The 13,869-nt window shown below is 43.8% G+C and overlaps 1 protein-coding gene and 1 long non-coding RNA gene across 2 annotated transcripts in view; one reads left to right on the forward strand and one right to left on the reverse strand.

Annotated features, from left to right (window-relative positions):
* Positions 1–13,869, reverse strand: part of LOC144099209 (uncharacterized) — a 43,775-nt gene that overhangs the window by 19,414 nt on the left and 10,492 nt on the right. The window lies entirely within an intron of this gene.
* Positions 1,525–11,476, forward strand: LOC144096813 (uncharacterized). Its single transcript, XM_077629685.1, has 5 exons — positions 1,525–1,638; positions 2,258–2,406; positions 3,030–3,097; positions 8,932–9,015; positions 10,677–11,476. Exons 1-5 carry the CDS (start codon positions 1,525–1,527, stop codon positions 10,820–10,822), a joined length of 561 nt encoding a protein of 186 aa, XP_077485811.1. The 3' UTR covers positions 10,823–11,476.

Below are 13,869 nucleotides of genomic sequence, written 5' to 3' on the forward strand. Positions count from 1 at the left end.
AGGCGAACAATAGATTGCGGATTTGCGGACCCCATTTTCTCGGAGCGCCTCTTTCCTCTTATTTTCTACTCAAACCGTCATCTCTGCTTTATTTGTTCGAAAAAACTCCGAATTTGACATCGACCGCATGTTCATGTCAATCGTTATCGCAGCAGGATCGCCAAAACTGTTGTGCGCACTCGTGATTGATGCTCTAATACCGCACAGGTGACCCCCATGTCGCATCGAACGGGACGCTGCTCTTTTGTTGCGAAAGCAACACTACGCCAGCCAGCCAGCCAGCCAGCTCGGCTCGTCGCGTGGTCGCACTTCAGTCGTATGCTGTGGCCCACGAATGACCTTGAGCCGCCGATGCCTAGCAACGCCACCGCCGGGCTCCAACAAATGGCGCCGCCATCGACGCCGCTGCCGTCGCCCCACCAGATGTGCTCCGCAGGGGTAGAGGGAGAGGACGTGTCGCCTCGCGGGGTGTGTATATATATATATATATATATATATATATATATATATATATATATATATATATATATATATATATATATATATATATATATATATATATATATATATATATACGCGCTTCGCCTCAGTGGATTCTAGTCGTTATGGAGGCAACAACGAACGAACGAAGCGAGGAAGAGACAACGCGCTAAAAAGACGGCAGAAGAACGCACCGCGCTACTCGAGAAGCGTCTCGTAACGAAGATGCGGCTAGAAGAAGTCGTGCCACGTCGTCCCGGAGTGACTCTTCAACTGCGAAAGAGACCGGTTTGAGTTCTCGAGAGCGTCGGAATGAAACGAAGCTTTCGCAAATCAACTAGGGTTAACCAGAGCTAAACCGCAGCCAGTTTTTTCCAGCCCAAACTTTTGTGGCATATTTTGGCATTGCTGATTTATTGCAGTCTACGAATCATGAGCTCAGGCAGAAAGGAAGCGATGCGTCCTACATTTCAGCCGTCATTTTTCCACGTGTATCGAAATAAACGATTTTTTAGACACTTAGTGTATTGGCCGTTCAGGTACTGTGATATATCTGTCATCTCTGTTACTTCTCGCCGTGAGTCGGCAAACTGATGTTCCAACGCAGTGCAGGTTTTTAATGAGATTGTCATGGCTTGTACGCGTAGCAAGCTTATTTCATCACTGAAAAAAGGTGCTCGATGTGGGCCTGCAGGCCCCTGTGTCATCCATGGGACAGACTGCACAACACATAAATCAGAACAACAGTCTCTTGATCGGCCACGTCTAATGCCGGAGACATCATGCTGTTTTGGGCCTGTGTGACTATCACGTGGCCAGAATAGCACTGTAGAGCGCACGGACCACGGTGGAAGCAACCATCACTTGACACAATCAGCCAGGCCACAGCTGAGCGTGAGTGAAGAGGTCATTACCTTCCAGCTGCTATCAATCACACGACACCTACGTATGTAATATTGGTTCTAGTATAAATTTAGCGCCACCAATGCGTGCAGCGTATTAAATAGCCCGGCGCCAGGCTTGTAGACAGATCCAGAAGACAGAATGAGCCGTTCGCTAGCAGTGCTTTTGGCCGGGTTATCGGCATTGCTAATCGTCACCCCCGCTGCGTGCAAAGGGCCCAATGTTCTACCCCGCGACATTCCAAACGCCTTCGAGGTATGCAACGACTGCTAGGTCATTTAAACCTCTTTGCGCTGCTATCACAGCTAATATTATTATCAGGTGTGCTTTAACGAGTGATAAAACTAATAACAGAGTCAATGAACATTTACTAGCTTTATTTCTTGCACCCAGGGGAATCCCTGAACATAACTCAGTTGTCGCATTAAGTGCATGGAAACCAGAAGACACATATCCAAGAATATCTTTTTTTTATTCTTCCTTTTGCATCGGTTGAGACCATTGGCGGGTGTCCTGGTAAGTTGTCATAATTTTCCAAAAAATATAGCTTTTGAACATCATTCTCTGTTCGGCTTGCAGGACCTGGAACACGTTTTAAGTTTGAAGTCAAGTGGTGGAACTTCAGAAGAAGAATTAAAACAAAAATGTCATGTATGGTCGCACATGTAGCACCTATGCTGCTCAAAATTTATTCTTTCCTTAATATTTCTTTCCCTCATAGTTGTGATTTTGCCTGAGCGTAAATGTCTGCCGCAATATATACTTTCATAAATTTCATGTTACGATACTCACGAATCATATTGAATGCACTCATAGAGAGATCATTTTATTTATGCAGGACGTTAATCATCGTTTTTGTGCATATCGGTTACAGATATTTGCAAAATTTTCATATGGCGTTGGCATCTCCGACGTGGACAACGACACCATATTCGAATGCTTGACTGCGAAACGCAAAGACTTTGACCCTGTGGCGAAGACGGTCACTTATGTCTGGTCGCTGAATGATGGCGACGGCAAAAGGTACTAATGATGCATGCAATCAATTATTATTCGTGCTTGACATGTTCATTTGGGATGTGAAATGCAACAACGGACGCCAGTGGGCCTTTTTTCTAGGCGAATTTTTTTTGACAGGAACCAAAATCTAAGAGCAGGAGCTTACTCTTATCTCACCGCTCTTAATCAGTGGACCTCTTCTCAAAATTTTCCAATGTCCAATGGTGTACGGTTACTCTTAGAGGTGGCGTTCAGTACGCGTCCATGCCCCCAGACGGCAGCACACTCGAGGACAGCCAAACAAGCCTGGAATATGCAATGGCGATCCTACAGACTGATCCTGTCTAAAATAGGTATGCATTCGAAACACTATCAGAGGAGTGCCACGCTTCATTCCTTTCTTATAATAGCTTCAGTTTATACGGTCTTGTATCACCTTATTGTATCACAAGGGTTATTGTATCAACTTATTGCAACGCAAGGTATTGTATCAGAGGCGTCAAAAGGCACATTGCTTTTAACGCTTGATAGAAGCAGCCTTTGATCAGCCGTTGCTGAAACTCGTCTTTTTGTCCTGATTGTCACAGTGTTTAAAGAAACACGGCAGCTATAAGTGTCCGTAACTCACTGCTTTCCTTATTTCCCAGGAAACACGTAGGTTTCCACCACACCGCCGGCGCTACTCCAGACGCTACGAACTTCACTGTGGGCCAAGGTGGTTGTCTTCGTTTTTTCCCGACATTCAAAGTAATTCGCATGCAACCATTTTTCTTTCCTGCCCGCCAGGAAGTGACTGCAGCTTTTTAAAAAAAGATCGACAAAAAGGTGTCATTTAAGAAGCAGCCCACTTCTAATTCAGCAAACGCGATACTTTCGACTTTGCTTTGCACAGAGATGTGATTTTGGTCAATTTATTTGCGAAGCGCGTGACTTAAACTGCACAAAATCAGTTATAAAGTGCACCGGAGAGTAGGCTTCGACATCTCCAGAGAACAATAGTAAGCGACATTAAGAGTGGTCGTTGCCCTCTTTGGGCATACTTTGGGCATCATTGGAAGATGAAAATAAGACATTGAAATCTGAAAATGCTGCAATGTCAGCTGAATGTGAGGAACTGAAGAGGCGATGTTCTGACCTAGAGCAACGACTCATTGGTCTGGAACAGTATTCCCGAAATAAAAACCTTGAGAAGGGACTTCCAGCACAAGAAAATGAAAGCCTACCAGACATGTTGCAAAAAATTGGCGAAATGATTGAAGAGCCAATACTGGAGAGTGATGTTGATATTTGCCACCGTGTTCAAACAAAGAATAAGGCTAGCTCGAATGTGGTTGTCCAGTTCAAGACGCGAGGAAAGCGCGACAGTGTGCCGGCAAAAGCTAAAGAGACAAAGGTCGTAGCTGAAGACCTCGGTTACAATGGTTCGGATACTGTGTATGTTAATGAGCACTTGTGTCCCCTTCTCAAGAAATTGCTGGGTATGGCAGTAGCGCGGAAGAAGGAGCAGAAGTGGAAATTTGTTTGGACACAGAACGGCCACATTCTTGCTAGGAATACAGAGTCGTCGACGATTGTGCGTATCGCCCGTGAGCGAGACCTGGATAAGATAGCATAGACACCACGCCTTTTCTGATACCTAACAGTACAACGACCCCCAAGATGTACACATTCGTTCTGCCTTCTGACCTTTGTGCTATATCTGCACACAAAAAGAATGCTGTGTCCTTCTTTCATCTGAATGTGCAATCTTTGCGAAACAAGGCCGATGAATTGGAAGCATTTTTTTGCACACTGAGCTTCCGTTTCAATGTAATAATGATTACAGAAACTTGGTATGAAAGTAGTAACGAAGCTCTGCACCTGCCCGGCTACAACACGCATGTGCAAAACCGTACTGGTAAACGAGGCGGTGGTGTCCTGATAGCAACGGAAAAAACTTTCAAATGCACCATTCTTACCGACTATACTATAACCCACGAGGACTACGAAATACTGTCGTTGCAAAGCGGTAGTAGTGTCTTCTCCGTTATATACCGGCCTCCTAAAGGCAGCATATCTAATTTCATCGGCTTTCTTGATGAATATCTGCAATGGATCACCGCAAACAACCTTAATCTAGTTTTAGGCGGTGATATTAACATAGACTTTCTATCTCAATCTACAAATAAACGTGAGGTCGACTGCGTATTGCACAGCAACGGATTTACTAAAGTCATAATTAACCCCACACGGCCGCAGGCAGCGACGGCAATTGACGTCTTCATTAGTAACTATCCAGTTGACTGTCTTCATTCAGGAGTCATTAATGCCCGGATAAGTGACCACCTACCCATATTCATGTTTGTAGACTCTTTTACGCCTCCAAAACAACGTAAGTTTCCCGCGGTACAATATCGGCGTATAAACTAGGCCACATTAAATTCCTTTCGCGCAGCACTTGCAGGCGTGGACTGGCATCTCGTGCTCAGCAATAATGATCCAGAGGACGCATATGGTGCCTTCATTACTACATTTAAGTCTGTCTATGACCAAAATTTTCCACTTGTGACTTATAAAAAACCCGCAAGGCCCGCAAGCCCTGGATAACAAAATAATGCCTTGAAATGGTAAAACAAAAAATGAATCTTTACAACTGCTTTATTAAAAGCCGATCCCTCGATGACCTAGCACGTTTTAAGGCGTATCGAAACCAAGTCACTTCTTTTCTACGCCAAACAAAGCAAGAGTATTTGGAAAAACTATTTAATCCAGACATAATTAAAAGGAGTGACCTTGTATGGAAAACATTAAATCAAGTTTTAAACCCAGGTGGACATGCAAGCGGAATGCTTGAGGTCTTGGTTGATAACACACCAGTCAGTGGGAAACCTTTGGCAGAAAAATTTAACGATTTCTTCGCGTCACTGGTAAATGGCAATCACGGACCCCAGGATATCAAATGCCTCGACTCTCGGGTTTCTTCCACTGCATTCTTGATTCCAACGGACGCCAATGAAATCAAAACTTGCCTACTCACTCTCCGTAACAGCAGGTCACGAGACATAGACGATCTTAAACTCCAACAAATGAAATATGTAGCTGATGTAATTAGCCCAGTTTTAGAGCACATTTTTAATTGCTGCCTCGAACATGCGGTGTTTCCCCGACGATTGCAGATTGCCAAAGTAACCGTTGTTCCTAAGGGTGGAGACAAAAATGACCTGTCCAATTATCGGCCAATTTATATCCTCCCCATTTTCTCGAAGTGTTTTGAAAAAATATTATACAAGCGAATGTCCAGTTTCTGCGAGAAATGTAACACATTAACGCCTAGCCAGCATGGCTTCAGGAAGAACTTTTCTACAGAAACTGCGCTTCTAACACAAAAAGAACTAATTCTAGAGTCCTTTGAACAAAAACTTTTCACTCTCGCCATCTTTATTGATTTTTCGAAAGCGTTCGATCGCATCTATCACAGCACAATGTTGGCGAAACTCGAACACTATGGTTTTCGCGGAAAATTTTATCAAAGAATTTCCTCATACCTTAGTTGCCGTGTCCAACAAGTAACAGTAGACAACGAGTCATCAAATTTTATACATCTGTCTTCTGGTGTGCCGCAAGGCAGTATATTGGGACCGCTGCTTTTCCTTCTTTATGTAAACGACATAGTCTGTATAAGTAAACTTCCAACTTTTGTCATATACGCAGAAGACACCACTCTATTTTTCCGATCAGCACATGTGCGAGATCTTGAACAGCAAGCTACAGATTGTTTGCAGAAACTTCACGAATGGTCTGAGTCCAATTCACTGATCATAAACACTGGAAAAAGCAAAGCTGTACTTTTTAGACCTCGTAATAAGGATCCTGCTGTCTCACAAGTTCATTTAAAAATGGGTTCCTCAGTCATTCAAATAGTTCCTACGGTCAAATGCCTAGGAGTGCTTTTTAATGAAAATTTATCATGGGATGAACACGTTGAAAAAGTCAGGGACAAGTTGTCCAAGGCTGCTGGTATGGTGTCCCGCCTGCGATACCTCTTTCCAAAGCATATTAAGCTGATGCTGTACAAGACACTGTTTTCCTCTGTTGCTAACTATTGTATTTTGGTCTGGGGAACAACATCATTTACGAATATCAAACGGTTGCATTTACTTCAAAAGAAAATTGTTCGAAATATTGTTAACGCTTCGCGTTTTGAACATACGGAACCAATCTTTATATCGCTTCCAATCATCCCCCTTCCCCAAGTATTTGAATCTATACTACTGAGGCGGTATACAACAGTTATTAGAAAAATAATCTATTTATGGTGCACCTGTCGAACTTAAAATGTAAAGAACTGATGTATGCCACCCGTACTGGTTTCACATGGTTCATGCCAAAAACTCGTACGAATTATGGTCGCCAAATGCTTTCACACACTCTTCCGTCCTCATTAAATAAGGCATCTAAATTTGTGTGCACTTAGGTACCGTGAGAGTTGTACTTATTACCAACAGAGAGTTGTACTTATTATTTGTATTTTCTTTCCTGTATGCTTACTTGCAGTTTTATTTTATTTTCATATTCATGTTATGATCCTGTTATTAACATATATGACACCCTGTATACCATCCTGATGCTGCTGTCAAGTCATTGTAGGGTGCGTCGACCCCTGTCAAGCCTTCTCTCTGGCTTTTTGTCGACGCACCCAACATCCTCAAGATGTTGAATAAATTGAATTGAATTGAATTGAATTGAACATTTCTGGACAAAAGCATTTATGAGCGGGAAAATGTTTATGAATGCAATTTTTTCCCTTGCAATGCAAGATTTCACTATAACAATCAATACATCCGGAGATCACCCGTCGGCAGTCTCGCAGTTATTTTTTTTCCTTTCGATTTTTTTTTTATCGTCAACAGCGTTCCCCATTGGTTTTCTATGGCAGTCTTAACTGTTCGATGCGATCGCTGGAAACGCCTTAAAAGTAAGGTTTTGCTGTTTATCAGAATAATGAACCATTACGTTCAATACATCCATTAGAGTGTCTTACAATTTTCCAATTTTCAAAATCTTTGTCAGAGAATGTTGGACATGAGTAGGACAAGGGAGAAAAAAAAAAAGCAGTTTAGCGCTGCCCTCGTTCACAAGCCGTATTTCTTAGCCTTTTACAACTGAGCTGAAGGTTGGCAGAGCTAGCTCAAGAATCGCGCTTATCTTGCCCTTGCAGTCATATAGGCTCCTCCAGGCATGGAACTAACGGCTCCAACTCGGTGCGGAAGCTTCCGCTTTAAAAAAATAAATAGAAAAGACACACATTGAGAATTCAGCCGTCTTGTACTTGCAAGCAAAGAAGTGCGCCGATGATGACGTAAAATAAAAAATCCATAATTTTTTTAACAAATCGTACAAAGGAAAGGAGAAGCTTCTCTTACGTTTGCACATTCAGCCCCTGCTGGTGAGCCGCCGAACTTGTCGTCGTCAATGATCAAGCTGTTTGCACCGATTTTGTGCTGGTCACGTCATCACAAAGAACCTTGAAGCTTCATTTCATACCATCATTATGTTTGCAAGTCGCGCTCAGCGTTCCCTTATTCAATGTCAAGCTACACCAAATGCAATGTTGAGCCACTGTAGAAACTGGTTAATTCAGACACACCCTATATAGGAGATGGCAACCGGTGAAATTGCAATACATATAACCAGTGCAGGGTCATTGCCATTCCACATTTCCTCGCTGATATCAAACCCCGCGGGTATGGCGTAGGGCTGCCGAGCCACAGGTCACGGGTTCGAATCCCGGCTGCGGCGGTATTATTTCAATAAAGTCCAATTGCAACAAATATCGGTGTCGGGCACTGCGTTATATAGTACACCACGCTGCCTAATTAACCCGGCGTCATCCAGTACTGTGTCTCGCATAGCCCACGTGCCTACCGAAGTTCACTCCATGAAAAGAGCAAACTTGACCACCTGCATTGGTGGATCAGTGGATCAGTGGCCATGAATGTGGGCGCAAACATGCCACAGTGGAAAAATGAGTTTAATTCTGCAGCCAAATGAAGTTTATGTTACTATACTACATATATTAAGTCAAAAGTCAAGAGTACAGCGGCGAATGCCTTTTAACGGAGGCTGTCCAGCCAATGGCGTCGTCCAAAACACCGATCTTGTCCTCAGCCTTTTTTCAACTTCCCCCTTAACACCTCCACTGCAGACAACGCCCGAACAACGAACCCACTTCGGACCCCTTTTTCTTCTTTAGGTGAAGAGATACGAAAGCGTTAAGGGGGAGAGTTGAAAAGAGGCTGAGGACGAAGGATAAACAGTTCAAATTAGGGGCATTCGCTGCTTAAATCTTGAGTTGCAACTGACTATAGAAGCATGAACGCTAACTGGCGGGATAAAATTCTCTCTGTATAATTGTTTCTTTTCTGCCTAACAGCCTGGAGAGAGACAAGCTTTGCTTTGCTTACGATCGGTGTCAATAAAAATAGAATCTCTTAGAATAGATTTACATGCCATTATAAGTTAGATTACTGGCAAGGTGATGGTATTTTCTACACCTACCCTTTTTCGCAGACTCTAGCAAAGTCGAAGTTGCCTACTTCCGCTGGAGCGACTACAAAGACTGCGCCATTACGGAAGTGCCGCACTTTACAAACCGTAAGCATTGTTCAGTGATAGCTGACTTTCTCTTCTTTAAAAGGACACCGCGGAAAGATCTATCCGTTTTTTTCTTCGTAAAAATCTATTCTATGGCCCTTTGTGGGTATGCTGATTTTTTCCCGGTTGCAAAAGACAAATTTATTACCGAGGAAATTACATTTAACTATGTCTCACCACTTGATTCAAAACTCGTGACGTCTACACTTAATTGGACTCCGTGATCGCCATATTCTACTGCATGGCGATGTAACCTTGCCTCTGAAATTCGCGTGAAGAAAAACTGTATTCACGCACAGCAGTTTACTTTTGAAATCGGCCGGTGATGGCGACACCTGTACTTAATTTTTTTGCCTTTCCAGCTTATATAAACACTCTGTTCTCAGGGAAAGCAGCGCATATGTCGTTAGAATGCAGTAATTCATCGACGCAGTCCAACTTTAGTTGGTCACTTGTGTCGGATGAAAGTAGCGCCAACACCGTGCACACGCATACACGAGTCACCACTAGCTTCACCCAAAAACACGCGACTGTAGAAGTAGCATTATCATCATAAGCCTGACTACGCCCACTGCAGGGCAAAGGCCTCTCCAATGTCTCTCCAATTAACCCTGTACTTTGCCAGCTGCGCCCACCGTATGCCCGAGTAACATGGAGTGTTATAAATAGCATTCTTTCCTACCGCGAATTGAGACCGTTCAAAAATATACCAGCCACTTAAACAGGAACGAAGGACAGATAAAATGGTGGCGCCTGACGTAATAAAAGAAAACACGGAATGATCCGCTGCGTTAAACCGCCTTAACGATATACCAGTACTATGCTTCATAAAAACACATACCGTAGACGCCAACAGCTGCTTCCGCGTTAGAATCGCACAAATTTAGCAGGAAGCGTTTTATTAACTATTACCGTAACCAATCACTAAATTAAGGGTTACTGATGAAACGCACGCGTAATGTTTCATTTCAGATATACGACGTTGCAGCCCTCACAGGCTGCCGCCTACTGTGCTCCGCTTTGCATTTGGATGTCTCTACGTCAAGACAAGACAGAGGCGTAAAGAACAAGGCAAAAAAGAAAACAACCTCAGAGATGAGGCCACAATTTAAAGGTTAATTTATGGATATTGCTAGATGCATTTGGAAGCTTTAGCCGCCAAATAAATTTCAGATCAAGTAATAACATTTAAATGCAAGCGAACGCCTTTCTACAACGTATCAGCAACCAAAGTAACAATATATTATCATTTCTTGCGCCTCTGCAATGCCTTGTTCTGTATAAGTAGCACCAACGCCCTTTCTAATGGTGAAGATTTAAATAGCAAACCACGCACTTCGATCCAACAATGAACGAAACGAAGTTTTTATTTCTAGTTTTCCAGGACTACATCCTGTTCGCTAGCTGGTGCCGTATCTTACAATGTATATGGATATACATGCTGGCACGGACGGAAAAGAGTTGGGACAGAGTGGCTTGTGTAGTCTTCCGTGTAGTGCTCTTAGTATCATTCTGCTTGTCCTTACTCCAATCTATTCTTGTCTATACGTATTGTGCATTGCATATTTTACAGTATGCATTGTGTATATGTATTGTGTTTTTACGTTCGTTTGTGCCAACAGGATTTAATTCAAGCAGCGCACACGTTTTCTTCCTCGCAGAGTGCACACTCTGGGTCTCGAAGGCCGTCGAAAATCAAGTGCCAGCCTACTGCCTTGAGCAGTTTCACGACATATGCGGCGTCATGGTTCCGCTTCACGACAGCGACCTCTGCGTGGATGACGAGGTCGATACCGAGGAATACTAAACGCTGCGACGTTCGCCCTGGTTAGCGGAGTTGCTGTACAAGACTCCGTCCGCTTACGTGGTAACACCAGGGAGGCTTTGTGTTTAATACATCGCGTTGCTCGCAGTTCCCCACGTTTCCATTGAATGAGTTTCTCTAACGCTGCACTCTGCAATAGCTGCATGACATCTACTCCTGGTAAGGCACGTCGTACGTCTCAACATGGAACCGGTACGCCTGGCAACGGTCGCGAGGAAGAAACATTTCTTACATTCTTAGGTAAGTGCATTGACCATGTGCCATCAATTCCCGAAGAGAAGGTGGTGCCAGCAGCGCAAGAAAAACATCCACCCCATGGTCACACCATTGCAAAGCGGAATTCCGCTACTGCTGCAGTGTCCAACCGTAATATAGTGAGGCTGGCAGTAGGAAGCGCCTCTTCCAGCTTAGAATGGCAAGTCGATATTACTTCCATGCGGTAGATGAAAGAACCCCTGATGAGAATACGCGGGGAAGGTGTAATCGAAGCCTCAGTATTACTTGTCAGACGCCTTCGTTACCGCTTCGGCTTTCTTCTGGCATCGACACTCTGCACCGAGATATCGGTAGATAAACTTTTTGAAAATCTACAAGAGTACTGCGGTTGCCGGAAATGAACTGAAAACTCGTGCGGAAGACCAGAATGACATAGTCACTCAGAACTGAAAGAAACGAGTCAACAGACTTTTAGTAGTCACAACATAAACGGCCATAGCAAGTATACGAAGCTCTTGACGCTCAACGGAATAAAATTTGGTCGCTAGATGCCCTCCATTTTTACTGCTGCATACGTAATCACCATGTCTGTATCATCTCTCTCTTTTTTACGAACAGGCAACTCTCTCCCGCCAAGTGATACCGTTAAACGGGCACCGATGGCAAAGTTAACTTGGTCTGTATGGTTTTATTTCCGTGTTCTAACAATCAAGGAGTTGATTTCACTGGAAACGAAGCTTTTTGTAAGCTACAATGGTCAAAAAATAAAATAATCCCCATTCCGACCGTTTCCGCAAGCAAACAGCATGCGGCGAGACAAATTTTTGTGCGGGAATTCCAGAGCGCTAGCTAACTCGCCATATACTTCCAAAACCCTATCAGTGAGCCATTTTCGCTACGGACGTCCCAATTTTTAATCGACTAGCGGGAAAATTTTTTAATCCGATTTTCTCGGCAATAAATTCGTCTTTTGCTACAGGACAAGCACCACCATAGCTATAAAATACGCTAGGTTAAGCACCTCTGAACTAAGTCCCGTGAGCTGTCGATAAAAGGGTAACTGTTTAACTGGTAAATCTGTTTGGTAGTTCACGGATTGGTTGCTGCTGTGACTACCATGGATTTACCATGCAGTGACTGAGCATTTACTCTGCTGTTACGCGGCATCACGCGGACAAGCAGGAGACCAAAATACTTGTAGGAGTATAGACACCTAACTTTTGGGTGCGTGTTTTCTTGTTTGCAATGATGCGTAAGGCATTATTATACATGGATTACCACCTGCTGTTCTCCTACGACCGCTAAATAATTTATAATTGCATTCCTTTTCCGTGCTGTCTAGAGATTTAGAGATTTATCGCGGAAGAGGGAGGGCATGGCAAAAGCGCAGGAAGGCTTAACCGGAGGGTGGTTGCCAGGGGGAGCTCCGAAAGTGCTTACCGCGGAAGGAGGAGGATGAGGCAAGAGCGGAGGAGTCGCCAACCGTAGGGTGGTTACCGTAGAAGGAGGAAGGTATGGGCAGGGCGTAATAAAGCTTAACCGGAGGGCGGTTGAGGACAACCATAGACCTCAGTCAACCAAGTTATCAAACAGGCTTTCTGAAAGGCTACTTGACAATTGACCATGTTCACACTATCAATCAATGGATAGACGAAGAATCATCCCAGAATATAACCAACTCCTATACATAGCCTTCATTCATTAAGGCAGAGCATTTGACTTAGTCGAAACATCAGCAGTCATGCAGGCATTACGGAATAAGGGCATAGATTAGCCGTATGTAAACATACTGGATATCTATAACGGCGGCACAGCCACCATAAAGGTCAACAATGAAATCCTAATGCAGGAGATGTTTACATCCTGTTTAAATCCTGTTTACAGGAGATGTTCAGAGGCCCCGGATTGGGAAAAGCTGGCTATAAGAGTTAAAGGAGAATAGCTAAGTAATCTGTGATTCGCTGATGGCGTTGCCTTTCCAAGTCACTGAAGGGAGGAACTGCAAAGCATAATCAATGATTTAGACAGGTATATCGGGATGGTTAACATAAAAATTAATATGTAGAGAAGCAAAGCAATGTTCAACAGTCTCGGAAGTGAACAGCAGTTCACGATTGGCAGCGAGGAGCTAGAAGTGGTTAGGAAATACGTTACTTAGAGCACGTAGTGACCGCGGATCCGGTTCATGAGAGTGAAATGGCTAGACGAATAAGAATGAGGAGCAGCGCATTTGGCAGGTTCTCTAAGATAATCAATTCAAGTTTACCAATCTCCCTCATGAGAAAAATATATAACATCTATTTCTTACCAGTGCTCACCTGCGGAGCAGACACGTGGAGGCTAACGAAAATTAAGGACAACGCAGCCATCTATGGAAAAGAAAATATGGGAAACGTAAAGAGACAGAAAGAGGGCAGAGTGTGTCAGGGATAAGACACGAGTCAATGACTTCCTAGTCGAAATCAAGTAGAAGAAATTGGCTTGGGCAGGGCATGTAAAGTGAAGGCAATATAACCGATGGTCATTAAGGGTAACGGAGTGGATTCTAAGACAAGGCAAGCGCAGCAGTGGGTGGCAGAAAGTTAGGTGGGTAGATGAGATTAAACAGCTTGCGGAGGTATACGGTCGCCGCAAATGGCGCAGGACAGGATTAATTGAAGAGATATGGGAGAGGTATTAATCCGGCCGTGGGCGTCGTCTGGCTGAGGATGATGGTGATTATCTTCGGTATTGCTAAAGTTAGCTCAATTATGTTTGTGGTGGAGTGACGTGTGATAGAACACCTATCGCTCGTCTGCTTTACTAAACCTCAG

Source organism: Amblyomma americanum, chromosome 7 (assembly GCF_052857255.1).
Source record: "Amblyomma americanum isolate KBUSLIRL-KWMA chromosome 7, ASM5285725v1, whole genome shotgun sequence".
NCBI classification, from domain to species: domain Eukaryota; kingdom Metazoa; phylum Arthropoda; class Arachnida; order Ixodida; family Ixodidae; genus Amblyomma; species Amblyomma americanum.

Excerpts from the sequence above, each read along its gene's own strand:
- LOC144096813 (XM_077629685.1), top strand. The coding sequence starts at position 1,525 with ATGAGCCGTTCGCTAGCAGTGCTTTTGGCCGGGTTATCGGCATTGCTA. Across the intron at positions 1,639-2,257 it reads ACATTCCAAACGCCTTCGAG|ATATTTGCAAAATTTTCATA; the intron begins GTATGCAACGAC and ends TATCGGTTACAG. Across the intron at positions 9,016-10,676 it reads AGTGCCGCACTTTACAAACC|AGTGCACACTCTGGGTCTCG; the intron begins GTAAGCATTGTT and ends TCTTCCTCGCAG.